The sequence below is a fragment of the Staurois parvus genome, unplaced genomic scaffold, assembly GCF_062004578.1.
Source record: "Staurois parvus isolate SC_StPar_1 unplaced genomic scaffold, SC_StPar_1.0 ptg000264l, whole genome shotgun sequence".
NCBI classification, from domain to species: Eukaryota; Metazoa; Chordata; class Amphibia; order Anura; family Ranidae; genus Staurois; species Staurois parvus.
Genome location: NW_028318060.1, coordinates 5,234,997 through 5,254,355, shown reverse-complemented (window position 1 = coordinate 5,254,355; position 19,359 = coordinate 5,234,997). Strand labels below are relative to the sequence as shown.

The following is a 19,359-nucleotide window of genomic DNA, read 5'->3' as shown; positions in this document are numbered from 1 at the left end:
AACTTCCAGCTTAGTGTGTCATTATGCTGCTTTATTTGCATAAGGGGCAGAAACTGTCATTGTACAGAACAATGTGGCTTCCTATAGATCTGCCCTCTGTTTTTTCTTCTCATTTGATAGACTGTTGCATTTTAAAAAAAGTAACAACTGACTGATAAAAATAGCAAAAAACAGTAAGGATTAGGGGATGCTATCAATGCAATATTACAAGTATGATAGCTGGAAAAGAAAAAAAAATAAATCCTGCAGAGAACTTCCTGTGAGAGAATGATTAAATCACTTTCCCCAGATGGTAGCACCACCTTCATTTCCTCTTTCTAATGCAGAACAAGAGAACAAGGCAAGATGGCATGTAAAGTATATACTATAATGTAAAAAGTAACACAGATTAGCAGTACACATATATTTTTGATTTTTAAAATGCAATTTTAGAGTGTTCACATTGCAAAATATAAACTTTAGTTTGCAAGATCATTAAAATGGTTATTAAAAGAATTATGGACTTTATAATAAAAAAAGTATACTCAACTAGGTGGAGCGCTGGGCTGTGGAAGGGGTGGGAGGGGCTGGCTCAGGCTCTCGATGGATCACTGAGAGGCTGAGCCAGGTACTGGTCTAGGCTTCTGGGTGGATCCTGACCATATGGTTGATATCTTTTCAGAGCCTGGACCGGTTCTGTGAGACCAGCAGACAGTGGGCTTAAGGCAGAACTCCATGTAAATGTTTTTTTTGTCCCATGCAGTGGGGCTGTGGTCGCAGTGCATGGGTTAACTGCTCATTTTGTCCAGGGGGCCCCAAAAGGCTATACTTACCCTGTCCTTTGAACCTCCCAAAAATGGAGCTCCCCATGTCCAGCAGTGGACTGTTTCTGCTGTCCTCATGCCTGGAGCTGGTCTATGGGTGTGAGGATGTCAGGGACAGTCCATTCACAAGACAGCTAGCATACGGGGGGGGCAGAAGCGGTAGGAACTGGGCTTGCGCTTGGAGAATTGGTGGATTAGGCAAATATATCTTTGCTCTTATCACCCCTGGACACAAACGAGCAGTTAGCCCATGCAGTGCGGGCACAGCCCTACATCATGGTACAAAAATGTTTTTGCCTAGAATTCCACTTTAAGCTCTCTGTTGGCTGAAAACAGGTCACAGGAGTGCAAAACTAACTGCACTCCAGTGATCCAAAAAGCTTTTGGCTACACTATAAATAAGTGCTCCCTGAACAGTTTTGTTGACGGGCATGTTTGGCAACTGAGGCCCTGGATCCTGTGGCAGATTAGTGGTTAGGCTCTCTAGTGCACTGTTGACACAGGACAGTTTCTTGTTGTGTTAAGTACAAACACGTAGCAATATTCTTTACTTGTAATAGTCTCACTGCATAACAAGCAACAATTGCGCTACAATGTGTAATTGATTTAACTGCCGCCTGAGTCCACATTGCAGAGATTTTTCCTCACTTTCTACCATGGTAACCACACAAGGAAAATCTCACCAGTGGAGATACAGACAATAAGAAAACTTGACAGAGGTTATAGCAGGCATGGCAGACTGAAGCTTTTGGGTCACATACTTCCACTTTTCTGGACGTTCGACTGAATTACATAATTCTATCTGAATAAGCACCCATGATAATTAATAAAGGATCTATTTTCTTACATAATTTTGCTATTGAGAACTTCAGAGAAAAAAATTCTGCCCCCTTTCTCATGAATAATACACTGTAAATTGCAATTATTATTTTGTTAGTTATAAAAGTGCTGTATACTTTGGCCCTTTGCAGATCAGTTAAGTTGAACTTTTAGCTGAAGCTTGGAAATACTGTAGTTGTCTACATATTTCTTTTAAGACAGGTTTCCTTTAAAAATGTTAAGAACAGAAAGGCTAAGGGATCAATAATTGGCACATCAGTGGTGGTCCAGAAATAATTACAAATCTTTGCAGGGTATAAACTGGCCTGATCTGATTCTCAGATTTTTCAGATTGTTTTGCTTATCCTTATTTGCTTTTGCAGGGGTCAGATTTGTAGATGAGCAGCTACAAAGAGAATGGCATAGAATTGCACCGGTGGGTGATATTCTACATTTCACAAAAGTAAAAGTGATAATTAGTAAAATTAATTGATCATTAAAAATGATAATCTAGGCAAATCCTTTTTTAGTTTTGGATAGAATAGGAAGAGTTGGGTCCTCTCTCAATTTTTTTTTTGGCTTTGTTAGTTCTTATGGGATTGATTTACCCCTTCCTAATCTATTGAAAACTAAACAAAGTACATTTTAAAGTATTAAAACCAAAAGCAAACATTTATCATATTGCAGCGTACCAATTCTTAGATGTATCAAAAAAGTTACATTAAAAAATGGACCTTGCTCAATGCCTCAGCCCTAACCAAATTTGCCTATACTCAACAGGTGTAAATAAACTGTGTTTCCAAAAACAGCACAAGTACCGACAGATATTTTGGACATACTTCTGTTTATTGATTAGAAAAAACAAATCATACTGAACACAAACATATACCTATTAAAATCCTCTAAGACATGCCTGAGGATCAGTGACATAACCCCAAATTCTATATATATACCTGGTAATTATGTATTTATGTTTAATTATCAATTAACACTGAGAGCTCTCAGAGAGAAAAGGGACATAAAATAGAAAGAAAATAGGAAAGGTGGCCACAAGTTAAATTGGCATCATGCTTGACAATTGTTCACATAATCCAGCTCAAAATTGTAAACAAAAATATGTGAATGGTGTGAATGTTGATGAAGACTTGACAATACATTATAGGCTAAAAAGCAAAACTGACTCTTGACAAACATTTTTTTGTGCTTAGATTCACATCAATTGTAATTGCGCTGAAACCTTCATGTATAGATGCAGTCAGGAGCTTGTATTATGATCACAGACATCTCTACAGTAGGGACAATTGGATGTGGTCCAGAGGAGGTGACAGAATTCTTGTAAAGATGTTTTTAGAGATGTATACTGATATAGGTCAACTCCAACTGTTCATCAACCTCCATCGTACAATAGGCTGCCATTATGAAACCTCCACAAAAGCCCAAGTTAGGTTGGCTACCACATGTGATAGCCTGTGGATCTAAAACTTATGGCAAAAATTCAACATTGTATTCCATAAGAATTCAAACTTAGTTCGCTTGTACCTATGCCTTGTGCATCTCCCAACCAAAATCCTCAAAACTGAAGCTTTGAATGAGGTTTCAGTTCAATGGCCTTATTATAATATTGATTCAAAACAGTTCAAAGTACGTCCCTCATCCACAGTATGATTGATATACTTATCGAGCCATAGGATAGTCCAACACTGGTCCTGGCATAGCTATTGATCTGCCCAATTCTTAGATGTAGTGGCTGCATTTTTGTTTTTTAGAATTTCTTTCTAATATTTTCACCTTCTGATCTGGTCAGTAAGTCTGTCATTTTTCAACAGAACACGCTGTCTTGTGGATGTAGCAATTAGAGGGTTGAGACAAACCATTTACTATTTATGGAGGTGCTTACAATGATCAGCTTTTATTCATTTATGTAAAACCTTTATCACAAAAGAAAAAAAAGGTAATAAATAAAAAATGAAAAGTGTTATCTGGAGTTTGGCTTTAATTTGTTAGTGTACCTAAATCTGTTTTTAACACTCCCTCTTCCCAGACTGACAATGCCGCTGTCTCTGTTGCTTCTTTATCCAGAGTGGGGGCACTCTAATACAAGAGCTGTATTACTGGCCAGATCACCTGCTGAAAACCAAGGGGGAAAAAAGACCCAAAAAATAAAAATAATGCAGCCACCCCATATAAGGACTGGTAAGTTTCAATATATGATGTTTTTTGGTTTTGGGTTTAATGCTGTTTACTGTAACTGTTCATCGGTGACTGAAAATATAACACTTTGCTTTACATACTAAATTATGCAAAGTAATATTTTGTAAAAATAAATCCTGATATCTAATAAAAGAATATGTGAGGTAAACTCTTGATTACTAAAATGGTAGCAAAATCACCCTTGGGATTTCATACTTGCCAACATCTGAATCTAATAGTGGTATTTCCCTGTTGTCTCCAACCGGAAATAAATGTTCTGTTCTAGCCACGCATTTAATTAAATCCATAAGGAAAAAATGATTACATTCCAAAACTAAAAAAAAAATGGATACACAAACTTTTTAACAATCTTAAAGTTGCTTAGCCTGTATTTACCCATACAATGCTATCATATTTTTAAATTAATCTGCCATTAGAGGAAACTTCAACATTCTAATTTGAAGCAGAACAGACTCTGCTATTGTATGATTGATAGCTATGCTTGCATATATTTTCTGCTCTTTTTGACATTTTTCTATTATGCGTGTCACGTAAGTCTTTGGCTGTTAAATTTCTCTTTTAGGTACTGGAAATCTGCCATGGTCAATCTTGAGCAACCAGTCAGATTTTGATTTACTCTTCTAGAGATACATGAACAAATTGGCTTTGGATAAAAAATGCATCCAACTGTTCAGCACTTTAAGCATAAAAATTAATATTGTGAACACATGACACCAAAGATGGGTTTCCTGTATCTGAGGCTTAAGATGGATTTTTAATGTAAATTGTTTGTAAGGATATGTCACTATACTATTCACCAAATCAGCACATAACATGGTTATGCCTGGCGGCTGGCAGGTCTGCAGATTTGATTCATTTTTCTAACTGTTATCTATTGTCAACAAAGCAACTACATGTTATTAGTCTTGCAACTACATCTTTTATTGGTATAGTTTTAATAAAAGACAAAAGGAAAAGCAACTAAAAAGACTGCCATGTTTTCTGTCTTATAATATAACATACTCCACAATATGTAAGAAAAAAATCTTTATATGCAGCTTAGGTGTTTTAATGACTTTAAAATGAATTAATTTATTTTCATTCCTCCTACAAGCATTCACTGGTCCTCTCACCTCTCTTATTATTTTCCATTAAATTATCATCATCTTCTTTTCAAGTTTGCATTAGTACTAGGCACATAGCTGCACCATTTGCTCCCTTAAAGTGAACCTGAAATGTATAAAGCATCTTTGCTTTGCAAGTGCAGGCCCTACAAGGTCCGATAACATGCTGATACATTATTGTGCAGCTAGAACTCTGCAAATGTATCATATAAATATATTTTTAAAAATCAGAGCACAGGCACTCCTTCACTAGATTCCATGTGGCAATGCCATACCTTTCAGTAGATCCCTTAAGCACCTGGCAATCGGGCATTGCACTGTGAGGTGAGGACATTCCTACACCCTGCTTTCAGGAGAATTCTATTTGGAAAGAAAGTTCAGGGGTGATTTCAGGGTTTTTTGGAAGACAGCTATGAAAAAATGTTTCCAGTTTTAGTAAATCAACCCCAGAGGGTCTACAAAATCTTTAGTTTGCTCAGCTATAGATTCTCCTGATAAAGCTCTATGAAATTTACTAAAACTAGAGCCTTAGAATCTGGTGCAGCTGTGCATGATAGCCAATCAATATCTAACATCAGCTTGCTCAATTAAGCGTTTACCTTAAAACCTGGAAGCTGATTGGTTTCTATGCAGAACTGCACCAAATTTTGCAGTATCCAGTTGTAGTAAGTCTTCTCCATAATCTAGGTATTTCAAGAATGCAAAATCAGGTGCATCTGTGTATGATAGCCTATCAGCTTCTAACTTGAGCTTGTTTAATTAAACTTTGACAATAAAATCTGGAAGCTGATTGGTTGCTATGTAGAGCTCCACCAGATTTTTCACTCTCTAGTTTTAGTAAATCAACCTGTTTTTTTAGCTTGGATACTAACATAAATCCCAGTCATTGGCTCTGCTTGGACTTGCTGGGCTGATCTTTGAGCTAATTTACTGAAGACACCTGTGTGGGAAGTTCTAGGGCTGATATTTTGTCAGTATTCAATTTATGCACCACTGCCCAACTGGAGATTTACAGTGAAGGAGATTTGTTCCCCTGCTGATTTTGAATGTTTGCCCACTCACAAAGAAATGATCAGTCTAAAAATGGTAGGTGTATTGTAACACTGAGAGACAGAATAGCATCAAAAAATTCCAAAGAAATGCATGTCTAACAAATTATGCACTGATTTGCATGTTCATGAGGGAAATAAGTATTTGATCCCCTTCACAAAACATGACTTAGTACTTGGTTGCAAATCCCTTGTTGGCAATCACAGAGGTTAGACGTTTCCTGTAGTTGGCCACCAGGTTTGCACATATCTCAGGAGGCATTTTGGCCCACCCCTCTTGGCAGATCCTCTCCAAGTTAAGGTTTGGTGGCTGATGTTTGGCAACTCAAGCTTTCAGCTCCCTCCACAGATTTTCAATTGGATTAAGGTCTGGAGACTGGCTAGGCCTTTCCAGGACCGTAATGTGCTGCTTCTTGAGCCACTCCTTTGTTGCCTTGGCTGTGTGTTTTGGGTCCACAACCCATTTTCAATGCCTTGGCTGAGGGAAGAAGGTTCTCACCCACGATTTGATGGTACATTGCCCCGTCCATCATCCCTTTGATGCGGTGCAGTTGTCATGTCCACTTAGCAGAAAAAAACCCCCAAAGCAGAATGTTTCCACCACCATGTTTGACATTTGGGATGGTGTTCTTGGGGTCATAGGCAGCATTCCTCCTCCTCCAAACATGGCGAGTTGAGTTGATGCCAAAGAGCTTGATTTTGGTCTCATCTGACCCCAACACTTTCAACCAGTCCTCCTTTGCATCATTCAGATGTTCATTGGCAAACTTCACACTGGCCTGGACATGTGCTTTCTTGAGCAGAGGGACCTTGCGGGCACTGCAGGATTTCAATCCTTGTCGGCGTAGTGTGATACCAATTGTTTTCTTGGTGACTGTGGTCCCAGCTGCCTGGAGATCATTGACAAGATCCTCACGTGTAGTTCTGGGAAGATTCCTCACTGTTCTCATGATCATTGACACTGCACGAGGTGAGATCTTGCATGGTGCACCAGAACTAGGGAGACTGACAATTGTTTTGTGTTTCTACCATTTGCAAATGATTGCACCAACTGTTGTCACCTTCTCACCAAACTGCTTGGCGATAGTTTGGTAGCCCAGTCCAGCCTTGTGTAGGTCTACAATCTTGTCATCCTTGGCATCCTTGGACAGCTCTTTGGTCTTTGCCATGGTGGAGAGTTAGGAATCTGATTGTTTGATTGCTACTGTGGACAGGTGTTTTTATACAGGTAACAAAATGAGATTAGCAGTATTCTCTTTAAGAGACTGCTTCTAATCTCAGCTTGTTACCTGTATGAAAGACACCTGGTAGCCAGAAATCCTGCTGAATGATATTTCCCTCATGAACATGCAAATCATTGCATAATTTGTTAGACATGCACTTCTTTTGAATCTTTTGTTGTTATTCTGTCTCTCAGTGTTACAATACACCTACCATTCGATTTTTAGACTGATCGTTTCTTTGTGAGTGGGCAAACATTCAAATTCAGCAGGGGATCAAATACTTATTTCCTTCACTGTATGTCCTGAATGTGTACTCATGTGACCTTTGTGCTGAAGGTCATACTTTAAAGTAAGAGAATGCCCAAAAGGGAATAAAGGTGGTAACCTTTTCTGTGGACACGTATTCCTTCACAGACTGTTTTACAGATTATATTGCTTCAAGGACCTGCACTGTTTATTTTAGAACTGTTATCTGCAGAGCTGTATGCTATGTTATTCACATTTATATTTGGTGGTGTATATTTTCTTTTGCACTTGATATTTTGTTATTAATTTAGAGTGTTTGTCACATGACTTTTTTAGACTCAATTTTATATTTGTATATAATATTACATGTTACACATTCATATTCTTCATATATTAGTTTACTTCAGTGCAGAGAGGGGCAGAAATTGTGAAATTTTGACATTGAAATTTGCATTGATATTGAAATATGACTAATCATGACAAAAAAATAATTGAACGATAGTGATCATATTAAGCCATTTGTTATCACATAGTTGTTTGGCTCCTTTTTAAATCTTAATGATAAGAGAAATCAACCAAATGGCCCTGATAAAACATTTACATACCCTGGAATGGTTGGCCTTGGTACAAATACACAAGGTGACACATGTTAAAATGGCAATTTTAACTTAAACCAAATAGTCAGTGGGTTTGTTAGCTCTCACATGGATGCACTGAACAGAATAGATACTGAGCCAGGGGGAGCAGAAAAGTATAGTCAAAAGACCTGTGAAACAAGGTAAAGGAACTTTATAGAGATGGAAAAGGATATAAAAATATATCCAAAGCCTTGAATATGCAAGTCAGTACTGTTAAATCACTTATTAAGAAATTGAAAATTCAAGGATCTCTAGATACCAAGCCAAAGACAAAAAAAGATTGCAGTCAAAACTGTCAGAAGAATTGTTCAGGATATAAAGAAAATCCCACAGGTAACCTCAGGAGACATACAAGCTACTCTGGAAAAAGACGGTGTGATTGTTTCAAGGAGAGGTGATATTTTATCCATTCAGAGATTTAGTACCCTTTACTGATGGTCACCTCCAATCTGACTCCCTGCCTTCCTTTGACCCTTCTTCTGTCCTTAATGCCTTCTAAACTTCCTTGTTCCTGTCCAGAGAGGAACTTTCTGTCACAATGTCAGATTTCATAAGCAGACTTTCAGCTCTTATCAAGGCCATAGATTCAGGGGTCACACTCATACCCCTTCAACCTCCCTTCCTCAGTCATTGACTTTTCCTTGAGCCAGGCACAATACTCAAGGAGGAGGTAATAGTTGTGGATGATCCTTCTTCTGAAAAATCAGATCAGGATGACACGCCAATAGAAGAGATTTCATCTAAGCTTAAAGATACCAGTAACTAATTCTATTGATACTGTATGTTGCTTACCTTATTTTGCTCACTTCATGGTATCTAGCATACAGTCCCTTAAATTTGCTAACGTTGCTAAGACTTTTCCAGTCCACTCACTTGTAGAGCCTGTCCTGTATGGGGACTGGCTTTATCCACAATTCTTTATTCCTCTATTTTGCAGGAGCTGCGTTTATTACCACTTTTTTTTTTATTGATGGAGTCACTGTAAGTCCATGTTCGCAGGTTAAGGAAAGAAATGGAGAATTTACTATGTTGGTGCAATTACATACGTATGTATGTAAAGCATAGTAGTATTCTCAAGGAAGCTGAATATTTTCAGAGATGACGATGATCGAATCAATATAATTGCCATTTCATTTCCTTTTGAATCACATAAATGTTTGTATGAAGAATTGTCAGAAAGCCATGCATTTTAGAAAACCAAGCAATCATGAATCATACATTTATGATTCTTTGCAGGATGGGCAAACTTACAAGAATATGCTCAGAATATTTTCTATTATAGCAGTAGCAGTGTGTCTTACTGTGTTAGCCAGCTCTGTAACATCTAACAACTCAAAATGTGCATATTTGGCAATTCTCCTGGTTTTGAATCCAGGGGAAACTCATAAGTTTTTTTTTCTTCCAAAAGATTCATTCAAAAGCAAAAATAACACATGCAAAAATAGCTATTCATTTACAATTGCATTACTTTTTTTGTCTACAGTTTACTCATCACTGTTTATTTTGAATCTCTTTTCACTGCTTGCAATGTGCTAAGATTTTTTCTTGTGCTTGGAATATAATAGTTGGCACAGTTCCCATGAAAAATGTCCACTTGCACCATTGTCTACGAGGTAATATATTTTGAACCTTATGTTAAAGTTTGAGACTACTTTCTCCTTTTGAACAAAAACTGATAAAAGCCTAAGCAGAGTTCAGATCCACTGAGATTTTATCCCATTTCAGCTTCCTACATGCCCAGCATAAATTTACAGTGGAATTTTAGAGAGAAATGCGGAAGGACTTAGCATGAAGAGGAGAATAATTAGGCATGAACAAAGTACATATTTAACCAAAGAATTAACAATATGCAAGTTATAAAACACCAGCTGTTACAGTAATTGCCATTTCAGAAAAATGACTGTTACCAATGCAGTTTTTTCTTTCTCTGAAATAATTTGTTAGCAGTGGCATGCATCTACTAGTCTGCATGCATAATGATTAGTTATCCATTCTGAAAAAAAGAAGTCTTCACAAATCAGCAGCTGCCTAGTAATTGCAGATGCTTAAGTGTTAAATAAAGTGAAATCTGATTTGTTCATTTCTCTCATTCGTAGTTTGCTGGAGCAGAATCGTTTTCTGACACATTGGGGTTGATTTACTAAAGGCAAATAGGCTGTGCACTGCAAGAGCACTTGGAAGTGCACTGCAAGTGCACTGAAAGTGCAGTTGCTCTAGATCTGAGGGGAACATTCAAGGAAAATAAACAAACAGCATTTTTGCTTGTACAAGATTGGATGAAAGAAATCAGCAGAACTTCAACTCATTTCAGAGCTTCCCCTTGGATCTAAAGCAACTGCACTTGCAGTGCACAGTATATTTACACCTTTAGTAAATCAACCCCATTGACTTAAATTGGCCATTACAGAAAGATAGGTGTGTCATGCCATCACAAACTGTTCTTTTAGATAATTAAAGTGGAGTGCCATTCAAAAGTGGAAGCTCCACTTATTTGCCTCCCCCCCCCCTCCACTGCCATATTTGGCACCTTTAGGGGGGAGCGGATACCTGTTGCTCCCACTTCCGGCTCAGTACACTGCGGCAAAGTGAGCCAGAAGTTCGGCCCCGTCCTCCCTCCTGCAGTCTCCTGGGAACTTTCACAAGTTCCAGAAGACTGCCGGACCAATTATGAGGCATAACGCAACTTGCGCATGCAGTGGGCACCAGGCTGTGAAGCCGCAACCTGTCACAGACTGGTGCCCACAGTTGAGGTGTCGGCGGCGTGGTGGAGAGAAGGAGAGAGGGGACGGCGAGAGTGAGAACATCGCTGGACTCTGGGACAGGTAAGTGTCTGTTTACTAAAAGTCAGCAGCTACAGTTTTTGTAGCTGCTGACTTTTAATAAACACACAAATGACTGGAACTCTGCTTTAAGTCACAGAGCATTTCTGTTTTTTTTTTATTTTGGTGTTGTCTCTGTTCTGCATCTTATATCCTTTATTTTTTGTAGGTTGCTTTAATTTAGCAGCACCTGATATTTACCCCAAAAATCTTTAAGTCCTATGCTTAAAGAGGTTTTACACAAATGACATTTTTTATGTAATTCATAAATATTAAAGTAAAATGATGTTATATTTCAGGAGTGGTTTTTTCTCCGTTCAATGCTGCAACCAGGGAAAAAACTGTGTTTGCTTAAAGTGCTAGCATAGAATAAAAATAAGATGAAGTTGGGACATTAACTAGCATAACATCACTTTCCCAGGATTGTGATTGCTAAAATTCAGAAAGATCATAATGGCAATTTTGTGAGTGTCAAATGTTTGCATTAGCAAGCACAATGTCATTTAGGATTTTAGTAAGTGATGTCATCCAAAACATGACTGTTGGGACCTGGGAATAAATATAGGGGTGTATTTTTTAATGATTATATGTGCTTTTTATCATTATGCTCTACAGCCACAGATCCATATAGTTATTTGCTGCACCCTGTACTCAGCTAGCAACAGATGAATATACTGTAGCAGTGAACTTATGTTGCAATGGGAAGGCATGGCAGAGCTGGATCAGCTCTGCCCTAGCCTTTGGACTGACCAAAGAACGATGTCAAGTTAGTTTCTCTGCAAACACAATACAGAGGCATTGTCTACAATGCTCTGCTACATGGTGTTCTTACGAAGCACAATTTTGCTGGTTTAAAAGCCCATGAGCTGATCTATTTAGTGCTAAATCCCACCAGAACTCACCAGAGCTGCTAAGACATTTTAAAAAAGGCCCTGGTATAAATAGTTTCTATGTGATTTTAAAACCGCATCATGGGCTCAAGTGCTTAAAGTGTGCTAAAGAGGTCCCTTAAGAAAGTTTATCACATGTAGTAATGTTGCTTGAAAGGTACTTTAGCATGTCTTAAAGTGGAACTCAGAGTGGGATAGTGGAGAAGGATTAGAATCTCTGGCCCTTACTGCTGTGTGATTTATTTTAGTTTCCTATCACAGAACATGGTAAAAAGTATGTAGAAACGTCCAGACACCATCGACAGTTGTCCCTGAAACATGTGCCCAGATGTGACACCATCGACAGTTGTCCCTGAAACATGTGCCCAGATTTTTCCCTCCACATCTGTTCCTGTGACAACAGTAACATTTTGGATTTCCCCCCATGTTCTGTTCAGTAAAGTTGGTCAGTAGCAGTGAAGTGACCATGTATATTCCTTAACTAGTTGCCGACCGCAGATAGCCGAATGACGGCTACACTGCAGCTGGCCAGTTCTGGGAGGGCATCATATGACGTCCTCCCAGAACGCTCTCTCCTGCGCGCCCCATGGGGCGTGCACCCGGCGATCTCCGTGATCGCTGTGTCCTATGGACACAGCTGATCACGTGATGTGGTAAAAGGCCAATCAGCGGCTTTTTACCACGTGATCAGCCGTGTCCAATGACACACTGATCACAGGGAAATGTAATTGCCAGGTTCTCGACTGCACTTTCCTCAGAACGTGGGGAAAGTACTGCCGAGAACTGGCAGTTTTCAGAGCAGGGATCAGTACTGATCATCAGGGCACTGATGATTGGTGCCCAGCAGTGTCACTCACCAGTGCCCAGCAGTGCCACCCACCTGTGTCACTCACCTGTGCCCATCAATGCCACCCACCTGTGTCACTTACCTGTGCCCATCAATGCCACCCATCAGTGACACCCACCTGTGCCCATCAGTGCCACCCACCTGTGCCCATCAGTGCTGCCCATCAGTGCAGCCCAGCAGTGCCGCCGGTCAGTGCCCAGCAGTTGTGCCAGTCAGTGCCCAGCAGTTGCACCAGTCAGTGCCCAGCAGTTGCACCAGTGAGTGCCCATCAGTGCTGTCAGTCAGTGCCACCTATCACTGCTGACTATCAGTACCCATCATCAGTGCCGCCTATCAGTTCCAACTATCAGTTCCACCTATCAGTGCCGCCTATCCGTGCTACCTCATTAGTGCTGCCTATCAGTGCCCTTTAGTGCTGCTTATCAGTGCCACCTATCAGTGCCCATCAGTGCAGCCTCATCAACGCCTTCATCAGTGAAGAAAAAAAACTACCTGTTTGCAGAATTCTATAATAGAAACAAAGAAACTTTTTTTTCAAATTTTTTGCTCTTTTTTTGTTTATAGCGCAAAAAGTAAAACACCCAGCAGCAATTAAATGCCACCAAAAGAAAGTTCTATTTGTGAGAAAAAAATGATAAAAATTTCATATGGGTTCTGTGTTGCATGACCGTGCAATTGTCATTCAAAGTGTGACAGTGCTGAAAGCTGAAAATTGGCCTAGTAAGGAAGGGGGTATAAGTGCCTGGTAGGCAAGTGGTTAAAGAAACCCTGAGTGTTTTCACTAGATAATTTTATATTTCTTTTTTTGTATTACAATAAAATAAATCTTGTTTTAAATGAGTTTTGTGGTATCTTGTGGTGCCTCAAAAGTCCTGCCTCCTGTATCTTTTTTGAGTAATATCTGATATTTGGGATGTTGCACTTTTTAAAGGGCCTTCATTTATACATGCTGTAGATTGCAAATAAGATTCACATAACCTCACCCAGGCTATCGGTGGGCTTCAGTCTAGAATTCAGGCCAATAGATAACAGTTTTACAGTTAAAAACATAATAGCATACAGAAATCTGCTCTTAAGCAGGACTATTACATTTAAGAGTTTAAAATGGATTAAAAAAGGCAGAAACAGCCTTGTTGCATGGAGATGGAGTAGGCTACACATAAGAATACACAATAAGTACTTCTAAAATGGCAATAGGGAAATGGTATATTTAAATATTGTAGCTAAAACAATTTTATACAAGTTCTCAGGAAGTACTTAAAATGGTCTCAGTTCTCTTACATTCTACATTTTTCTTTAGAGCTGAATAATGTGGCAATTTTAAATTTCGGGGATGTCAAGTAGAACTATGGTTATATAAAACTAGCCTTATTCAGTGCTTATTGTCTCCAGCACAATGCCTGGCACAAGCTTGCTTGATTGCTGTGTTGAATGCATTTCTTTCATTATCCAACAGCACTGTAGAATGACAAGGTGTTGGTCCCAGATATTTTTTTGTCCTTTACTGAACTAATGTAACTAAAAATGTAGGTTATGTTCACATAGAAAATACAGATTACCTGAAAATCTGAATACAAGACAACCTTAAGTGAAAATGGTATTTCATTAAAGCTGACATTGCTATAAAATAATACTAAACATTTACAGCCATTATCTGCTACTGATAGAATACACTTTACCTGAAACATTTTAAAGGGGAGTTTGACTGAAAGTGACTAGGTAAAAAAATGTTTCAAATCTTTTTTACCACTGTGATCTACAGTAAATCCAGCTGCTAGATCACTCAGCCCATTCAAACTGTGTGGCTGACTCAGAATAAACAAAGCACCAAATCCTAGAGCACATAATAGTCAGATTTAATGTTTCAAATGAAACAAGGCAACTGTTCCAATTACAACTTTCTTTGCTTTAGGTGTTGTAAACCCAGCCCTGTTCACCAGATATTTTTTGTATTGCAATTTGTAAAGAAACCTTCTGGCTTTGTAAGAGCTTTGTAAAGAATACGAGAGAGAAGGGAAATGCTAGGTGCAGGTCTTTAAAGCCACCCGACAAGGGAAATGCAGCAATATTGTATTTATATGTATTTTATAATTTTTTTTTGACAGTTGTCAAACTATTAATAATTATTTGACAGTACCAATCATGGTGTGGTGAACTAAGCCCCAGTTCACACCGGTGCGACTTGTCATGCAATTTGACAATTCCAAATCACATGACAAGTCCCACCCTATTTCATTTACATCTGGCACTGCTTTCATATATGTAACCACTCGTGTGACTCATATCTAATCAATTATTACTATGTTATTAATATATTACTTGATCCACATGAATATTAGTGAAGACCAATATATGCAAAGAAATCAATAAACGTAGACAATGTTCATATAAAATAAACAGACACTCATCCTTAGTGATGATACTCAATCCAGTCCAAAGAACATGTTTTCTATCTCCAACATGACAATCTTCCTCCACTCTGTGTACAATAAACAAAGATCTACATTCGCATGCAAATGGATCCCACCACCTTTCCTCCTATGTGCTCACCTCTAGTGATGGATCTAACAACATATGTTCTTAGGAAACATATAGCATACTGAATAAGGCAGCAGGAATAGGGCACGTATAGCATGATATATTGAAAGAGGTAGTGGAAATATAAAGCATTTTAAACAGATTGAGGTGTTGTGGCATGAAGAACATATAGCATGGCCTACATAATGAGGTAGTGAAAAAAAAAAAGGAATGTACAGTATGTTATACAAAAATTAAGAAATGCAGAATAAGGAATGCATAGCATGTTAGACAGAATGATGCTTTGCAGACTAGGAAATGTGCCATGGAAAATGGTATGAGGTATTATGGAATAGAGAATATACTGCATGGGATATGAAATTATTTTTTGTGGCACAGGGAATGCACAGCGTTGTATATGGAGTGAGGTGGTGAGCAATTGTGATCGTAGGCATGACATACAGAACAAACCTTGGAGGCATAAGGAATATATCACATTACATATGGAGCGAGGGGAAACAAAGGGAATGCACAGCATTGCATACAGAATGAGAAGTTGTTTGGAATAGGTAGTGTACAATATTGCAAAACTGAATGCACAGGTGCAGAATAGGGAATACAAAGCATGACATGTGAAATAATGCTTGGGCACTTTACAGTTACAAAGCACCTTAAAAATATCTTACTTCTTGGTTTTGGTGCTGCTCAGGCTGACTCCTTTCAGACCTCCATCAGCATGTGTATGTGTCTGTTGGGGGGGGTTGGAGTGGGAGGCAGTCAGAAACCCATGGATAAGAAGTGTTAGACAGAAGATCTCCTGTTCTGGCGGTCACACTGGGCCTCCTGCCCCCATCCAGACCTCTAAAAGTTATAGAAGTTTCGGTACTGTCATTTGTAATCACAGAAGCCGGAAGAGGAAGACTTCCACTACTGACTTCCTTTGCAACGTTGATAAATCACATGTATATAGGGGAAGATTTGCTTTGGCAGCTTCTTTGTTTACAAATAAAACACTGTGCCGATGATTTGCATGGGGTTAGGCAGCCCAGTGTGACTGGTCAACAGGAAATGCTCCACCACACACACTGCGGTCCAGACACCCCAGGACACACAAATACACTGTAGCCCAAAAGCAGCCACATATGCTATGGTAATAGTTCCACCAGTGATCAGAACAGAAAATGTCTGCATATCTCCCTTTTATCACAAAGAAAAAAAATGGGAGGGGGGTATGCCTCAAGTTAGGATAGCATACAACCATGCTCTACAACTCTGGGCAAACTTTGCATCCACAACTTCTGGTTTAAAGCATAGATTCAGCCAAATATTACAGAGCCATTTATTCCAAATTACATATAGCTGTTTTGGGCTTGTGGATCATCACCAGTAAAATGTATGAGAACTTCAATGGAGTGGGGCTTTTGGGATCAAGAAGAAATTTTAATCAGCATTAAGCCTTTGCCTGCAACAAATGTATCTATTACATTGATGGAAGTGCCGGTATGTAAGCAGCCTCCTGGCCACTATATCAGCCAGGAGTTTGTTCATCTTTTTTTCTGCAGGCTGCCAGCTCTTTAGCAGAGGTGATCACTTCTATGCTCCTAGGAATGTGCCACCTCCCTGCCTGACCAGCTCTATGTGTACCAGGATCACATTTCCATCCTAGATGCTTGGGACCTTTATGGTGGATGTCATGATGGAGAGCAGCAGGATATTCGTTAACATTCATTTGCGGATCTTCCCTGGGTAAAATTGAACCCAGAAGAGCTTAGCTTCGAGCACTTCTGGGTACAGAGCTATCAAACTCTAGCTGCTCTTAATGGGGAAAAAAAAGCTGACTGAGCACAGTTGTGTGCTCAATCAGCTTCAACAGAATGCAGAGGCTACATTAAAGGTTTGATGGTCCCCTGATGTCTCTTCAAAGAAAAATTGTAACCTACATTATGTTACCTTATAGGGGGTTGTTAGCCTCTGATAGCAATAAAGTTTTAAAAAAAATACAGTTTATAAGGCAAGGCCTTCAGAAAGGTTTCTAGTTTCTTGTCTATGGAATCTTTAAAACTCTGAAATGTCCTCAATGAGAACAGTCAGTGTTTTGCTTAACCCCTTGGCGCCAGTGCCTCCTTACCCTTTAAGGGGTTTGTGACACCGGCCGGCAGTGCAGGGTTTAGGGTGATGTGACCACTGTGATTGGCTTTCACAGTGGTCACGTGATTGGAAAGCTGCCGATCGCAAGTAGCAACTGGTACCTTGAGAGGGCAGGGTGTGCTCTTGGCACATGTTTGTTTACATTGGGTATGCAAATATGCGACCTCTCCCTGTCAAGGCCCAGCCACCAAGAGGTTTCATATTTACGTACCATCGCCACCAAGGGGTTAAGCAAGGGATGTAAGTTCCACAATGGGAACAGACAACTTCTTAATAAACACTTCTTCAACAGGTTATTGTTGGGCAAAATACTTGGGAGGTGAAAACAACCTATCAGGAGCAGACCAGTCAATATCCAATACGGGTTGCAGTAGTGAATGTACTGGAAAAGTTTTGACAAGTTGGGATCTTGTAAGGAACCCTGGCTGGTAACATGAGGGACTTCAGATACAGGTTGTTCTATATCTTGACATGTTTGCAACACAACGATAAGAACTTACCATAAATTGTATCTTTAAGCCTAGGAGGAGTCAACAGAGCAAACCTCCTTGGCACAATATCCTCCAAAAAGGACAATTTACACTCTTCATCACCCTCAGCTGTGTGTACAGAAGAAGCCATAGCTGTTAGCATATCAGAGACAAACGTGGGAGGAGAACTTTTGTGGCCTCTGTGTTCTGAGTCAGCCATCATTCAGAGATATTTTTATTTAAAACACTCATTATATAAAATACGACAATCAATGCATGGATCAAAATTGTATTTAATAACGTGAACTTACTGTACTTGCAGGTGGTCCTGGAGGTCCAGGTTTCCCAGGTGGACCTTCGTTGCCCTAGGAAATAAAAGAATGTACATATTTATTTTATGAGTTATTACCTGTTACTATTCATTTTTAACATGTAATAAAACAATACAATTACAAACATGGAAGTTCTTATAAAGGAACATTTTAAGTAATTTCCTTGTTTGGAAACAAATTCCTGTGAAAATCAGTTCTAAAATCTTGAACTGTGATTCCCTGATTTTTTTTAAGACACACTTGCCTTTTATTAACTATCTTCCCTAACTATAACAGGCAAGACAATTCAGGCAGTATCCCTAAAAATCCCCTATAAACATGCTAATGTAGTTCCAAAAGTTTCTTTCAGTCTTTTAAAACATGCAGCTTTCATTAAAAGAATACCTTGTGAACTTTACTTGTTCAGAAACTCACTGGGATGACAACTGCCTTAAAACTGTACTCCTTCATTGTTGCCCTGTCACATACACTGGCACTGGACACCACAACTGACTGTGCTCACAAACATGGGGGTTGATTTACTAATGGCAAGTAGGTTGCTCACTTTGCAAATTAATTCACATGCCTTTGCTTGGTGAATGTGGAGACAATATGCTTTGCAAAGAATATCCAATCACTGAAGGGAAATTTAAAAAAATAAAGTTTTTTGCACATGATTGGTTGGTGGAACCTCTGCTGGGGTGGTTATCTGGAACAATTAGTTACACTTTAGCTTTAATTATGTAAACTGTCAACTGTTTGAAAGGTATCCTGAAAAAAATCAATAGGAACCTACATTGGGGCTTTATATAATATAGCCCAGGACACATGGGCCAAAAATCCATTGGTTGAGCAGGAACTGGACTACTTTTGGTCCATGTGTACAGCTGTGTCCATGTGCACAGCTGTCTGTCAAATAGGCATGCAGAAAACCAATTGCTGCTAGCACTGATCAGAGAATTCTGGTAGAGATGGGGGGGGGGGGGTTTGAAGGAGTCTCCCTGTCAGAATATAATATCTCAGGTGGAGAGATCCCTGCATCAACATCGCTTGTGTAGATGCAGGCATCTGTCAGTTCTTGCTTGTGTTGATTTAGCGATGCTGGTTCAATTAAAAAAAAAAATATGTGCATGTGTACCCAGCTTAAAGGAAAGACCCAGCTTTTTGCAATTTGATGAAAGGCCATAAAAATATGGCCCTTTTTTGCACAGACAAACTGGTTAATATAGTATGACAAGACAAACATATATACTATACATACACAA

At 39.1% G+C, this 19,359-nt stretch overlaps 1 protein-coding gene across 2 annotated transcripts in view; it reads right to left on the bottom strand.

Moving 5' to 3' along the window:
- The window catches only part of COL19A1 (collagen type XIX alpha 1 chain), an 895,475-nt gene that overhangs the window by 175,512 nt on the left and 700,604 nt on the right, over positions 1–19,359 (bottom strand). For both annotated transcript variants that reach the window (XM_089681326.1, XM_089681327.1), the window contains exon 38: positions 18,095–18,148. In XM_089681326.1, the coding sequence (XP_089537452.1) occupies positions 18,095–18,148 (54 nt within the window). The remainder of the gene's footprint in view (positions 1–18,094; positions 18,149–19,359) is intronic.